This window comes from Tachypleus tridentatus, chromosome 7 (genome assembly GCF_004210375.1).
Source record: "Tachypleus tridentatus isolate NWPU-2018 chromosome 7, ASM421037v1, whole genome shotgun sequence".
Classification (NCBI taxonomy): Eukaryota; Metazoa; Arthropoda; class Merostomata; order Xiphosura; family Limulidae; genus Tachypleus; species Tachypleus tridentatus.
Window position 1 is genome coordinate 87,181,102 of NC_134831.1, and position 15,780 is coordinate 87,196,881.

The following is a 15,780-nucleotide window of genomic DNA, read 5'->3' on the forward strand; positions in this document are numbered from 1 at the left end:
TAACTTCCTTTCAAGTTGTTTTAGAAATAAAATTATTGCTAAAAAATACAAGTTTCAAATAATGCAACATTTTTTAAAGGGTCTTATTTTTTTTAGGTAGGTCTTGTTCAGGCTTGTGAATCAAAAAGATTTGTACAATGTTAATAATATAATTTACTAATTTTTTAAAATATTATTAATTTGACCTGTCCATACTTTTAGTGTGAATTAATGTTCTTTACTCCCTTAAGGGTGAGAGAAGCAGACAAGAAGAAAAATATATTTTCAGCATTAAAAAAGAATCAACGAGACAAGAAGAAGTTGGTAGAAACCGTCCCAAAACAGCTCAGACAGTTAACATCAAACAGTGATTAGTATAATTGTACTTTATTCTTCCCTTTGTTACATATTTTGGTTTCCTATAATTACTGGCTTGATGGAAAATATCCATTGAGTTTTTTGTGTGTTTAATGAATTAGTAAAATGTGACTGTTCAATGTCAAGATCATTGATATCAATTATTCTGAGAAGTGAGTGAACCAGGTTTTCAGTTAACATTAATAAAATATAAAGATTCTTATCATTCTTTACTGTAGTTTTGTTAAAAATGGACAGTTCTAGAGCAGAGCTTACCATATTCATGTCTGCCATAAAGGGAAATTAGGCCAAGAAGTGCACTTTCTACTTATTTCTAACAAAATATATTGACCAGTTTTTGATTGTTTGGCTATATAGTTTTAAAATTTTGTGAGAGACAAAAACGTTTATGACACTAAATTATTAAAATTATTTGACCCATGTGTTGCTTTATTTCTCAGTTTTAAATCACTTTTTGTTTAGCCCATTTATTGTGTTATAGAATAGGGAAAGAGTGTGATTCTAACGGAAGTTTGATATTATAATTAAATTGTGATATTAACACAAATAATAAAAAAACGACATTAAACTCGGGTCAGTGTTATAGTTCTCTTCTAATTTTCCATTTGATTTAATAGCTGGCTCATAACTGTTTGGTCTCAAGGTAATATATAGATAGTAGAAAATGAACTTGAATCATCTAATAAACTGTTGTTGTGACACAACTGAATTCCTTGTGTTTGTCTGAATATAACTTAACAACTAATTGTAAAGTTACATACAGATATTAGAATATAAACAAACCTTGTGGTCTAATAAATAGCAGCTATGATCGATCTAAACTGTCTTCTTTATGATTCAACACACTGATATAGTTGTGTTAAGAGAGTCATCTGTATAAACAATATCTGTAAAGATGTGTTTTCAAAACAAACACCAAGGGCCTTTATGAGATTTTTAGAATGGTACTTAATACAGTTTCTCAAGTGTTGTCCCAGTTATTACTGGAAGAAACATCATCATGTGGATACAAAGTAAAATTGCCAACCTGGTATGTGGTGAAGTAAAATGGTGAGCAGACAATACAGGAGAGAACAGTTAGTATTATATACAATAATTTAGGTATAGTTGACTGGTATGCTGTAACATAATAATACATTGTGTTATAATAATTCAAAAATGGCTAAATGATTGTTACTATACACAACTGCTGCAACCTAATGGCAGACACTAGAAAAACACAATACTCTGACAAGGAAAAAAAATGGTAATGTGATTGTTACCCTGCTAATATGGTATACTGTAATATAGTGGGAGATGCTAAAAACAAACAAACAGTACTACAACCATGAAAAAGTTGCTAAATGATAGTCACTGTGCTGTACCTTGAGGATAGTCTACAAATGGGAAAAGAACTTTTAAAAAATCTTAAAAATGGGAATTATGTTTGACATGTTTCTCTAATAATTGGACACTGAAAGAAGTTAGTTGTGCTTAACTTTTATGAAACATTTAAAATTGTGCCTTTTACTTGTTATATAGGTATGCTACTGGTTGAATTGTAATTGACTAATTAGATAAAATAATTATTAGTTATGTTGTACTGTACATTTTAGGCTCATAATGAATGACACATCATCAGGTTATTATGGGGTATAATTGTCAACAGTTTTTGTACTTTACATTAAATAAACCCCACTATCTGGTAGATGGTGTAGTTAAATACTTTTCCTTTGCAAAGAGGTTTTAGTGGAATAGTCCAGTTCAGTTAATAATAAGATAATATAATTTACTTTGTTTGTGTGAATAATACATACTTCATGAAAAATATGTTAAGATCCAATTTTTTTCATAATTACAGTCATTAAGTGTTGCTTTTTTTTATATATCATTCATGCTTTTTCATTTATAAATTTGACTGCTTATGGGAGAGATGTAATTAAACATTAAGGGGTTCTTTTTTTTTCTCTCTAACACTATACTGTTTCTGCTTCTGTTTGTTACATGAAATACCAATTTTGAAGGTCCCAAACTTGTAGATGTTTACAGCACTAGAACTACTAGTAAACATTTGTTAATGAAGAAGAATTTTTGTAACATTACTCCTGTTACTGATTGTAAACAGAAGGCTCGGTACTCGTGATTTACATATTATTTTATGTCAGTGCAAATAAAGTACTACATCATGTTTTTGTTTTTTTAATTCTTGGAATACCTATTGTGAATCATATTAGATACTCAAGAGATTCAGACAAATGAAAAACGAGCAATATAAAATTGTGAATCATATTAGATACTCAAGAGATTCAGACAAATGAAAAAGGTAATATAAAATTGTGAATCATATTAGATACTCAAGAGATTCAGACAAATAAAAAGGTACAATATAAAATTGTGAATCATATTAGATACTCAAGAGATTCAGACAAATAAAAAGGTACAATATAAAATTGTGAATCATATTAGATACTCAAGAGATTCAGACAAATAAAAAGGTACAATATAAAATTGTGAATCATATTAAATACTCAAGAGATTCAGACAAATAAAAAGGTACAATATAAAATTGCGAATCATTAGATACTCAAGAGATTCAGACAAATGAAAAGATACAATATAAAATTGTGAATCATATTAGATACTCAAGAGATTCAGACAAATAAAAAGGTACAATATAAAATTGTGAATCATATTAAATACTCAAGAGATTTGGACAAATAAAAAGGTACAATATAAAATTCTAACAAAAGATGTTTAGATAGTGAGTAAAAAACTTTCATGTTTTGTTTTTGTTGTGAAAAAGTCAGAGTGGTCTTTTAACTAATATAAAAGAATTTGTTAATGACAGTGCAAGTTCCCTTGCACATGCCTTTAACAGTTACAAAGATTAGTGATAAGGGTTAAAATTTTCTGTGACCATCAGTTGTCTTAAGGGTTCAAAATATTTGTAAGCTAATAACCATCATGAAGGGTGGAAAGTTCTGTGAGGTATCAGCCCCTGTGTTTCTTAAATGTTTTCACAAAAACTCGTAGTTGTTTACAATCCATTTCGTCAGGTTGAACTTCAGTGGTCACATCATGATTCAAACTGCTTACTCTTGAATGTTCAACATTTAGTTGTTTCTTGTCCCAGCCTTTTGTATTACTATGTTTTGACCATATGCATTTTTTTTTTTCAGAATAATATGTTACTCTGGACATGAATAATTAGTGTAAATATGTGTATATTGCTTTGATGTTTTGAACTATGAAGTGCTTCTTTATGTTTAGTTTTACACTTCTGGAAAGAGCTAAAACCATTTAACTGAATTGGGATTTTAACACTCGTTAAAAGGTTATAAAATTTGATAATATTGTCATGCTTTTGCTTTTGTGTAAATAATAAAAATTTATCTAGGAACTAACTTTAAAACATAATATTTACAAGTAGATTTCAAATAAAACAAGTCAGAACTATTTTGTGTGTGTGTGTGTGTGTGTTTGGAAAATATTTTATTAATCATTATAAACTTATAACTGCTGCAAAGAAACTGTATAACATACTTATTTTTCTGGTTGTGTTAGATGTTGATATTTTTCAGTTTGAAGAAATCAAGTATTGTGGAATGTTTTTTTGTTTAGTAACTAAGAAAGATATTTATCTGCATAGTACGTTGTACATTTTTTTTGTTTGTGGGTACATTTTTTTTCCACAAAATAGTTTTGTAACTATCTGTCCATACCTTTGTTGCTGAGTTTTTGGGAGATAGTTTTCAAGTGCCTTTTGTGTGCAAACCAAACAATTCCATAAAATCAGTTTATAAATGTTTGGTAAATTGATCCAATTTAATAATACCATTTTTTTGCTTGAGTTGTATATAGAGCTATATTTATATGTTTATGTACACAGTATATTTATTATCTGTTTTGGTTTCTGAAAATATTGGATGGATGAATGGATAGAATACATTAAAAGTTAATTGTATACTTATTGTTGTTTTGTTAGCTGGTGTTTATTTTTAATGTTTTAAAGAGTAATTTGTATGTATTAACCAGTACTATATTATATGAAACTATATTGTTTTATCCAATAACAAACAAGCATACTTCAATGACATATTGGTTGTTGTTTTTTTTACGTTAAGAAATAATAATACAGTTGTTAACAGAATGACTAGTACACAGTTTCCAAAAAATGTTTTTGTAGATTGTTTTTATTATAGGCTGTGTTTGACTTACAGATATTGCTGTATAGTCACAGTTCTTTGTAGTAACATTTACTATGCAACTCTAGATACGTATACTTCTCCCTCAAGTACTTTTGTCAGACATCATTTCATTTGTAGGTCATAAAAACGTGATGAATATAATCTACAGCCTTTGTTACTGTTTGTTTTTTAACAACTAAAATAAGAAGACAATTTTTATGACACATTATCAAGATGTTCCTCTCATTTAATACTTCTGCTTATAATGACGTAAAATTATTTTTATGGAAGTAAACATTACAACTTTATTCAACATACATTATTATTGTGGCATTATATTTCTGATTTTATTTCATAACATTCAGTTTGAGATGTTTTAAGGATAGTTTGGTACAGCTGTAGCAATGTATCCATGTCTGATAACTTTTTTAGTGTTCGTCTTTCTTTTGTTCATGAATTCATATGTCCTAATGTGTTATTAAATACAGTTATTGTGAAGGAAAAAGAAAATTTATTGAATTTTTAACATGATACAGGATATTTGAATATTTTGAGTTATTTGCTTGAATCATTTCATAATATTCAATATGAAGAATGAAGATTTAACAATCTGGATTAAACAGAAGTTTATTTATACATTGCTATTTATCTTTAGTTAAGAAATTTTTACATTTTTATGTTAGAGATTCCATCTTTTGATTTCCCATCCTGTGTTATAATCCTTGTACAAATTTTACAATCCTAGTTATTCCCTTCCTTGGTGATCAAGTCTGTATGTATATCTTCCCCCCCTTAAATAGCTGATTGGCAAATAGCAGTATTTTACACCAGCTGTTATTATCTTTGAAGAAAGTTCACTGAATAAAGTAAATTAACATTTTTCCATGAATATTTTTAGTATGATACAGCCATGTTCTCAAAGCTCTCTTTGCTTTCAATTGAAGGTTTACTGTTTGTAATAGGGATAACACAAGATGAGTGTGTAAAAATATTTTATATATCAATTTTTTTACTTCCAATAAAAAACTTGCTTACAAGAAAACGTGGACAGTTTCACACTATTAACTCATCACCTCTTTTGTATGCCTTTTTTCAAGGAGCTACCACTAATAAAAATGGCCATTCTGAATTTTTATAGTTTATTAACTAAATGTGTAATAATCACACAATCTCACATTTTCACGCTCTTCACCTTCATCCCCAACATACTGTGTGGGCATACAATTAATAGGGAGGACACTAAACGGATCCTAGGCCATAAAGTATAGTACGACGCATACCCACACAGCTGTTGGGTTCAACCCCACTGAAAACGTTAATTAAAAGAAATTATTAATATATGATTTGCTACTAAAGAACACAGTGGTGTTAACTAAATTTATAGGCCAATTCCTGTTTCACAAACCTTTTTTAATTGTCTAAAGTTTCAGGTTATTTGATAAAAATCATTTTAGTTGTTTTATTATTTACTTCTTGTTATTAAAGTCAAGTTGTACATAAATTATTTATCTATTGAAAACACTATATGGGTTACATCATACACCTAAACTGCCCTGACATCCAGTGAAATGTGAATTACAGTCAGTAAATAAGATTAGTAATTATTAGAACATGAGCTGTCAAATTATTGCATGCACATTTGTTATTTCATTTATTTCTACAAATAACTTTAATAATATGATAAAAGTATAATGTTATTATATTTTAATTACAATTTAATGTTTATTTGTCTTTCTGAATTATTTACTATAATATATGAAATATGCTATTAAGCGCAATCTACATTACATAAACTAATTATGTAAAACCTTACTGGTTGAAGTATAATATTTATAATTGGTTAAAGATGTAATACTGAAGACATTTTACAATGTTCTTCATTGTGACCAACACTTGTTTTAAAAAGTACAGTTTTCTTTCATTGTTTCATGTTTAACTATATGGTGTAAGTAAGCAACATTGACCACGATATAATATTTCACATTGTTCGTATGTCATTTGAATAAATGGGAAGAGAAACATAGTGTTCTAATTAGTAGTTTTAAAATATAAAACACATTATTATACTTGTGTTGTGAATTGTTTGTATATTTCTTTTATCAGTCAGTAATTAAAATACCACTGGGCTTGTTATTTGAACAATAAACAGAGATGCGAGGAATGTGAGAAAAGTATCACCTCTTGTCTATTGTTGGCTTTGTTCTTTCGAGGACTAGCCTGCAATGTGAGAAAGACACAGATGAACTGTACAAAGAGATGGGTCGATATGCAAATAATTAAACGTATTAAAAGATAGAAATAAATACATTTTCATAATATCTTATTATAAATGGAGCTGAAAGTTCATTCTCAATCCCATATCTAAAGGTTTTCTTGATAATTTGTATAGTAAATCTACTTACACTCATGAAATACTATTCAGTAGTGGTATAGATATGTCTCGTATATGATGATTTTTTAAAGATAAATTTAATGTTTCATAATCTAATTATATCAAAACCCATACTTAAAGTTCTTAATATAATTGTAAAATAATAAAATGATACTAGATGGATAATGAAAATATTCATCCCTGAATATTAATTACTAAAAGAGTGATTTGTTTTCTTGTTGTTTTTTATAAACTTTGCGCAAAGCTACACGAGGGCTATCTGCCCCATCCGTCCCTAATTTAGCAGTGTAAGACTAGAGGGAAGGCAGCTAGTCATGACTACCCACCGCCAACTCTTGAGCTACTCTTTTACCAATGAATAATTGGATTGACCGTCACATTATAACGCCCCCACGGCTGAAGTTTCCTTGCTATTATGTTTTTAGATCTGTATAAAACAAATGTGGTATGTATAAGTTAACAACAGTAAAGAGGACAACACAAGGAGTACCAAATAACAACAAATGCTGACTTACAATATCTGCTAGAGAGGTCATCTCTTACTATGTACTGATCTATGAGACTGGAACTTCTTTCTAGCATCTGTAGCTTTCTCAATATCCTATAAACAGATCAAAATCTTATGTTATCTAGATTCTAATCTCTTAATGCAAAAGACCTGTCATTAAACGTAACAATACAGAAATACCTAAATTATAAAAACAATAAACAAAATCCCGTACTTGTGGACATAACATGGAGAAAAAGCTACACAAGAGAAATAAAGTAATTTATTTGACAAAAATTTGATGATATGTCCATTAACTTCTTTATAAAGTACTTGTGTTGATAGAAACTTGATTATAAATCCATTAACTTCTTTATAGAGTACTTATGTTGATATAAATTTGATTATAAATCCATTAACTTCTTTATAAAGTACTTATGTTGATAGAAACTTGATTATAAATCCACTAACTTCTTTATAAAGTATCTGTGTTGATATAAACTTGATAAATCTCTTAACTTCTTTATAAAGTACTTGTGTTGATATAAATTTAATTATAAATCCATTAACTTCTTTATAGAGTACTTATGTTGATATAAATTTGATTATAAATCCATTAACTTCTTTATAAAGTACTTATGTTGATAGAAACTTGATTATAAATCCACTAACTTCTTTATAAAGTATCTGTGTTGATATAAACTTGATAAATCTCTTAACTTCTTTATAAAGTATCTGTGTTGATATAAACTTGATTATAAATCCACTAACTTCTTTATAAAGTATCTGTGTTGATATAAACTTGATAAATCTCTTAACTTCTTTATAAAGTATCTGTGTTGATATAAACTTGATTATAAATCCACTAACTTCTTTATAAAGTATCTGTGTTGATATAAACTTGATAAATCTCTTAACTTCTTAATAAAGTACCTGTGTTGGTAAAATCTTGATAAATCTCTTAACTTTATCTACTATCCTGAAGTCTACAGGTAAAATGTTCAATGAACAAAACTTTATGTTTGAGGAGAAACATTTATCAGAACAATAATTGAAAGCTAATGTTCTAATTTTCTTTGACTGAAAATGTATTTCTGACAGGTACTTCCCTCCTCTCACAAGATTATGTATTTTAATATAGTGCTGCCCTCTACACACAATGTTGTCTTTACACATGCCACATATTTTCTACTCCCTCTTATTGAAATCAAATGATTCCAACATTTCTCTCTTTTAAATCATCATGCATCACTCATCTACCAATAAAAGCATGACTCCTCTATATGTCTCTACTGAACTATCACTTCAAAGCTTGGCGGAAGACATAAGCACTGAAGGAAAGTGGGTGGAATGGTGGGAAGAGTTAGCAGAAGGAAGTACCTATTGGAAATATATTTTCAGTCAAGGAAAGTTACAACTCCTGATACAGTACTTCCCTCCCTTCCAAAACCCATCCACGGGGTACTGACATCCATGTGGGGAATAGGATGAGGACTCGACTCCCAGTCAGTGGGTTAGCTGCAATTTGACACCTCACTCCCTTGTGAGTGTATATTGCATACTGAAGAATAGCATATCACCTACACCTGCAAAACACCACCACTCTACTCTGCAATGAATGGTTACAGCCATCTTTGTTTGGAATCCATTCAGGAGAGTGCCTCTATGGTAGACCACCCTTGTGGCTTGGAATTATAAAGTAATAAGGTCTTCTATACTCCACAAGAAGAAATGGGAGTGAGAAAGTGGTAGAAAGTCTAGAGGAATGTTATCACCTGAGGCAGTGCAATGGGTTAAAATAAAACCCTAATTTGAAAAGTGGACCATACTGATTTATTTAATACAAGTCATTGCAGGGATGGGCTGCTTTTCCTTTCTGCTCTACCCATGCAGTTCATCCATCCATCTGTAATGGGCAAGTTTATGAAGCAATTACATTGCAAGTTTATTCACATACAAGTGATTTTATGGAACACCCCATTTCAATTGTGAGCATTGCAAAGTCATGGAAGGTAAAGCATGAGTCAACATGGTTGTATAGTGGGGATGTCAAGTTGAAGAACAGATGGTCAGGCACCACTCACCACAGAATGGGATCCATATAATGAGTAAGTAAAGCAAGGGTTCCTGAAAGAAAAATAGGAATATAAACTTACCTGCTCAAAGTTGCACTGAAGCCTGAAGAATGGGTGCAGGTGGAAGACAAAACCCAACAAAGAAGAAACTGCTAAATGGTGCGATAAGTAATGGGAGATGAATGTATTTGATGTAGTCCACATGCCTGACTGTAGGATTTCATGGCTGATGAAGATGATATGTGAGGGAAAAAGTGAAGTATTAAATCTGATGTGAAAACATCGGGAAAAAATTCTGGGAGGAAGCCAAGTAAGAATAAGTCAATCAAATAAAATGTGAAACCCAACTAGTGAAGGGGAAAGATCCCAAAAGAGGAAGATTTCGAGTAATAACGAGTCGGTAACAGGTACCGTGGAAGAAAGCTGTTTGGGCAGTATAACATAAAAGTCTATCTGGATTGAAACAACAAAATAGATGAGAAATATAAGGAAGAGAAAGAGGCAAAAGGAGAGTTACCCTCCATATCATCTGAGGTCTTTGGGAGGAATAAAGGAGAATATATGTAGGGTGGTAAAACATATGTAAAACATCAATGATAAACAAATCTGACCCTTGACATCCAAAACCTAAGGGGAGAAGGAAATACATTTTAAGAGAATGATGGAACATAAGGAAAGTGGGATAAATTGTGGGAATGGAGGACCACATTAATATTCCAGTCTGGCTGGTCATGAGATTCCAATATGGAGTAAAGAAAATGGGTATAGGAGACACTGGAGGAAGGAAAAAAATGGGATTATGAATCCTTCCAATAAAAGTTGAAGACCTTAATGTTCCATGTTGAAAGGATGCCAGTAATGAAGAAAATTGGTAAGCCAAGCTCTCACCAGATTAGAATCCACCAGGTGATGTGATGTGCATTGTCAAAAAATACGATGAAATGAGGACCTCAAGGAGAAGGAACAAGTAAGTGTTGGGAAAAAGAGGGAGGAGAAATGGTAATAGGTGCTGTACTGGGCTCTGACCGAGACATAACAGACTGTTGTTGTACTGCTGCAGTTCATGATTCAAAAAGACTCAGAGATTGTGTCCAATATGTATTACCACAGAAATGGGGCCTATGTAAACACCTAAGATAAGATAATGGTTATGAATTAAGGTTGCATCCCAATCTAGAAGGTCCCAACAACAGAGAAACCACATATGCAGAGCCAGAGCCGAAGATGACAAATGAGCCAACATAGAATAAAGAAGGAAAGGATATCCCCAAAATCCCTCAGGGTTTTCATGATAATCAAAATCAGGGTATGAGAGATAATGTAAAAAGTTGTGAAGGTAGAACAAAGGCAGGAAAGTTGGGCATGTGTAAAGAAAAAAAACTGTATATAGATTGCAGCACTGGATGAAAATAGTTAATTTTGCGAGAAGAGGGAAGTATGTTATTCGAATCAGCTAGTGTTAATACCATTAATATATTATTGATTATAACATTTAAAATGTAGGAAATGAGTGAGTCTTGTTTGAGTAGGCTATTCTGTCATATGAGGGGGGGGAACAAATCTCACATTTGGACCTGTCTTAGAAGTGTTTGCTTTTTATTACATAGTTATAATGCAAATAACTTCACTCAGAACTCACCTTCACCATGGTGATTACAGGGTATCTTTTTCGGTAAACTGATTTTACGGTACAAACATATTCAATCCACAAAAAAACACTGTCCAGCAACACCTTTTTTTATTCCTCCTTCATACAGCCCATTTAGAACATCCATTTTTCTTCACACCACTACTAATGCTGTATGTTTATCACACCTCTATAGATTAGGTGTATATCATCTCTGTAATTCATTAACTAAATAATATTACAAATGGAAGCATAATTAAAAACTGGCTGATAGCATAGTAAGCAATACTGTTAACATTAAAAAGAATCAATTTTGATGTACTGTACCACTTGGAAAAGCAGCAAGAAAACTAGGTTTAAAACAAGTTGTTCCTATGACAACACAGTTGAATAAGAATATGGACATCTAATTTATAAAAAAAATATGGCAGTAATGCAACTTGTTTTCCTGTGTGTTGTGTATGTTTTCTAAGTATAACAAGATCATATGGGCTTTTTATAGAAATATTTCTTTGCACAATACTTTAACATTATATCTCTGTCTGCTCAATACATGCATACTTTACATAATAATTTCTGTTGTTTAAATGGTTTTATGCTGTATTTATGTGTGTGTGTATATATATGTTTATATTATCTATGAATTCTACACACTAGCAATAAGAGGGTTTACCTCTTCTGGTTTAAACCACTAAGATAACAAAAACAATAAATGTTCTGCTACAAGAAGTAGAGCAAAAAAAAGTCCTCCAACTGCACCAATTTGTCGATACCTGTGGAAGAGGGAAGAAATAATAGTTTTTATACCAACGTAAACTTAACGTCAGATAACAATAAAATAGAAGCACTTTTTTTCTATGATATAAAACCTTATAGGCTAATACTAGTAAAAATTTGCCCTTAATTTGTAGAAATATACATTACTTGGTGTGTTTTGATACAAAATAGTTGAAATCAACTTAATTATAAAAACAACAACATTTAACCTACATAGTAAACTAATAAATACATTTCATACCATTCTAACCAACAATATCTTTTTCAGTATCATAATAACTTTGGAAACTATCCAAATAACAAGACACGAGATTCTTATTCCCCTTTACTATTATACTGGAACATGTGTTGCTTGTAACTGTTTACTATCCAACTGGTACATGACCTGCTTGTAACTGTTTACTATGCAACTGGTACATGAGTTGCTTGTAACTGTTTACTATTCAACTGGTACATGAGCTGTTTGGGTAACTGTTTTCTATTCAACTGGTACATGAGCTGTTTGGGTAACTGTTTACTATTCAACTGAAGCATGAGCTGTTTGGGTAACTGTTTACTATTCAACTGGTATATGAGCTGCTTGTTATTTACTATTCATGTGGTACATGAGCTGCTTGTCATTATTTACTATTCAACTGGTACATGAACTCTCTATTTATTCAATCATAAGATGAGAAAATATGAATAGAATGTGCTCTGATGAATCACTTATTTCACACCTCTTCAACAATAATGACTGACTAGTGACAAAACAGAAAGTGTTAGGACTTTTAAAGGAACCAATCCTACAATTGTGCACAGTGGAATACAGTATAAAACTTACAATTTAATTACTTGGTAGTTTTCCAATAGCCATAACCAGTACTGTAGTAATGTTCAGTATGATAAATATGGGAAGGTATTTTTATTCAAATAGTATCACATTGCTTTGTACAAATAACAATAGTGTAAGCACAGAGGAAGGTGATTGCATAATGCTAAAGCTACTGAAAAATGTTCAGTATAATTCATAAAAAGTATTTGACATGTTTATTTATTACATTTTCAAGCTGGACAAGACTTAGCTGCACCCTCTAGAAATATGAAGAACAGTTTCTATTAGAAGGAGCACATACCAGCTAAGTTTAGTACCAAGACTGTGCACAGGGTCTTTTATGATTGTGTTGTACACTACTTCAGTACGAGATGCAATATCCTTCCACTGGTATGCTTCTTTACTTTTCTGATGAGCGACCCATGGAGGTACAACTTTTCCAACTTTTCGATCATGTATAGCTTGGTTAAGACCTGCCACGTTACCTAATTTACAGAAAACAAATTTTAAAGTTAAGATACTCAACTAGGCTACAACAATCTCTAGTTCAGATGTAACTTTAGGCTTAGTTGTACAAAACAACACTGATGTGAAATATACAATGTTTCCTTTTAATAATATAATACTGATTTATTCTTAAAGCTTGCTCTATCCTCTCAAACTTTATTTGGAATAGATGATAATCAGATGGGGAAAGGTCTGGAGAATCAGGAAGTTGTGGAAATCTTTTCAGTCTAGCTCTTCAATATTTGCAGATGTGATCCTTGCTGTATGAGGCCGTGCATTATCCTTGTGTTACATAACACCTTTACAACTGATCAAAGCAGGCCTCATTTCTTTCAGTGCAACCTTTGAGCGCTCTAACTGTTGACAATAGAAGTCTGATGTAATCGTTACATTAATAGCAGCAATTTAAAGTGAATCACATCAACAATATCCAACCGAAAGATTAACAAGACTTTCCTAGGGTGGTGGTACATTTTGGGCTGTGCTTTAGCCAGTTCACCTGCACGTAGCCATTGTCTGCGGCACTTAACAATTTTTATAAAATATCAATTTTCCATCTCCAGTCACTAACCTGTCCAAAAAGGTGAGTTACATTTACGAGAGTGCAGAGAAGTGCAAATGTCCACTCTTGCTCTAAGGTTGGCTTCTTTCAAATCATGTGTGACCCTTTTTCCAAGTTTTGAAACGTTTTCTAGCTGCTGTAGATGACGGTGAACTGTTGAATGGTGTGAAATTAGCTTCTGTGCCAGTTCTTTAACAGTTACAGCACAGTCTCCATCAAGTGCAGCCAGCAGCAAGTCATCGTTAAACTATATAGGATGACCTGATCGTGGCGCATCACATAAATTGCAGTCACCTGATCTGAACTTCTGAAAACACCTTCGATATCTTCTTTCATTGAGAGGCTTCGCATCGTAAACAACTTGAATATTTCGTGTAGTTTCGGCTGCACGGTTGTCTTTTTTTTAAATTCATAAAGCATTATATGCCTAATGTGCTCCTCAGTCACATCCATCTTCATAATGGTTTATTTGATAAATGATCTAAAAGTGGAGTTGGGTTAGTTTCTTTAATTTGTGTGAACATTTTTATACACGTCTTACTACATATTTCAGTCATTAAAGCCTTTTGCAAAGACAAAAATGATAATACACTTTCTGTATTACATTTTTGAAAATTACTTATGGGATGACCTGATAGTTTTTCCTTCATTTTTGTTTAATTTCGCGCAAAGCTACACGAGGGCTATCTGCGCTAGCCGTCCCTAATTTAGCAGTGCAAGACTAAAGGGAAGGCAGCTAGTCATCACCACCCACCGCCAACTCTTGAGCTACTCTTTTACCAACGAATAGTGAGATTGACCGTCACATTATTTCGCCCCCGATGCTGAAAGGGCGAGCATATTTGGTGTGACGGAGATTCGAACCCACGATCCTCAGATTATGGGTCGAGCGCCTTAACCACCGAGCCAGGCCAGGACCTTTAATTGTTCAACAATACGTCTGTGAACTAAAAAACCGAATTTTGTTAACCGTTGTGCGTACAGCACAAATAGTCTATTGCAAAGCTTTCTACTTACCTACAAACAAACGCATCAAAAAACATATAAATTATGATGAATTTTATATGTCAGAAATATCGCTTTATTAGAACAAAGCGTACGGTGAAATTTTCTCTTCTCCAAAATGTGTAAATTGTATTAGAGTTTACATATAAAATATCTGTTTATCTACATTTTGTACTGATAAAGACCAAGATAAAATTTATTTTATGTTTCTTTTTTAAGCACAAAGCTACAGAATGGGCTGTCTGTGCCGTGCCCACCATCGGTTTTTAGCGGTGTGAGCTGTAAGACTTACCGCTGGTCACAAGAAAGCCTGTGCTCTTTCTAACAAAAGTAAACAGAAAATGGTGCTTCTAAATAGTTTCTTTTATTCGATATTAGAACGGTAAAAAATGTTTGATCAAGGTTTATATTTCAAAGAATACAATAAGTATGAGTGATATTTTAGTTACACAGTCCACCTTGAGGAATCGAATTCGGATTTTACTTTTAAAGGTCCGTATGCTTACTGCTGTGACTTACGACTTACTTTTATAAAGTTAATTACACTTCATACATCTGAGTTTACGATAGTGAAATACCATTAGGATTAATTTGTTGCAAAATGTTTTTAGATTTCCTTTATACATGACTCGTAATCTGAGGGTTGCGGATTCGAATCACCGTTGCACCAAACATGCTCGCCCTTTCAGCCTTGGGGTCATTATAAAATGTCACGGTCAATTCCATATTCGTTGGTAAAAGAGTAGTCCAAGAGTTGGCGGTGGGTTAGATTAGTGACGGCTAGCACAGATAGCCTCGTGTAGCTTTGCGCGATATTCAAAAGAAAACTTTACACATACTCTTCGGATAATTAAACTAACGCTCTGTCTCTTTCGCCATCTATTGAGATTCCAAAACAATAATATTTTTGCCAAATTAATGTTGTTTGTAAGAGAAAAGTAAATTATTGTGTTATTTACGTTCATTCAAAAATAAAAGTTTATTTAGTAATTCCTTATAAAGAAGAGTGTG

The 15,780-nt window shown here is 31.9% G+C and overlaps 2 protein-coding genes across 26 annotated transcripts in view; one reads left to right on the plus strand and one right to left on the minus strand.

Moving 5' to 3' along the window:
* Positions 1 to 13,261, minus strand: part of LOC143256120 (uncharacterized) — a 32,521-nt gene extending 19,260 nt beyond the window's left edge. The window contains exons 1-4 of one of the 3 annotated variants that reach the window (XR_013031092.1): positions 12,997 to 13,245; positions 11,778 to 11,877; positions 7,431 to 7,516; positions 4,501 to 6,740 (exon numbers count right to left, since the gene is read on the minus strand). Coding sequence is in view for 1 of the 3 variants with exons in the window: in XM_076512884.1 (XP_076368999.1) it covers positions 7,431 to 7,497 (67 nt within the window). In the remaining 2 variants the exon portion in view is untranslated. Of the gene's footprint in view, positions 1 to 4,500; positions 6,741 to 7,430; positions 7,517 to 11,198; positions 11,295 to 11,777; positions 11,878 to 12,996 lie in introns of those variants that run through there. The other 2 variants (XM_076512884.1, XR_013031093.1) reach the window with 2 other exon arrangements.
* Positions 1 to 15,780, plus strand: part of LOC143256124 (exocyst complex component 6-like) — a 415,504-nt gene that overhangs the window by 14,196 nt on the left and 385,528 nt on the right. For 9 of the 23 annotated variants that reach the window (XR_013031113.1, XR_013031114.1, XR_013031112.1 and 6 more), the window contains one exon: positions 231 to 2,524. The exons of the other annotated variants lie outside the window; for them this stretch is intronic. Coding sequence is in view for 2 of the 9 variants with exons in the window: in XM_076512901.1 (XP_076369016.1) it covers positions 231 to 354 (124 nt within the window). In the remaining 7 variants the exon portion in view is untranslated. Of the gene's footprint in view, positions 1 to 230; positions 2,525 to 15,780 lie in introns of those variants that run through there. 23 annotated transcript variants of the gene reach the window in all.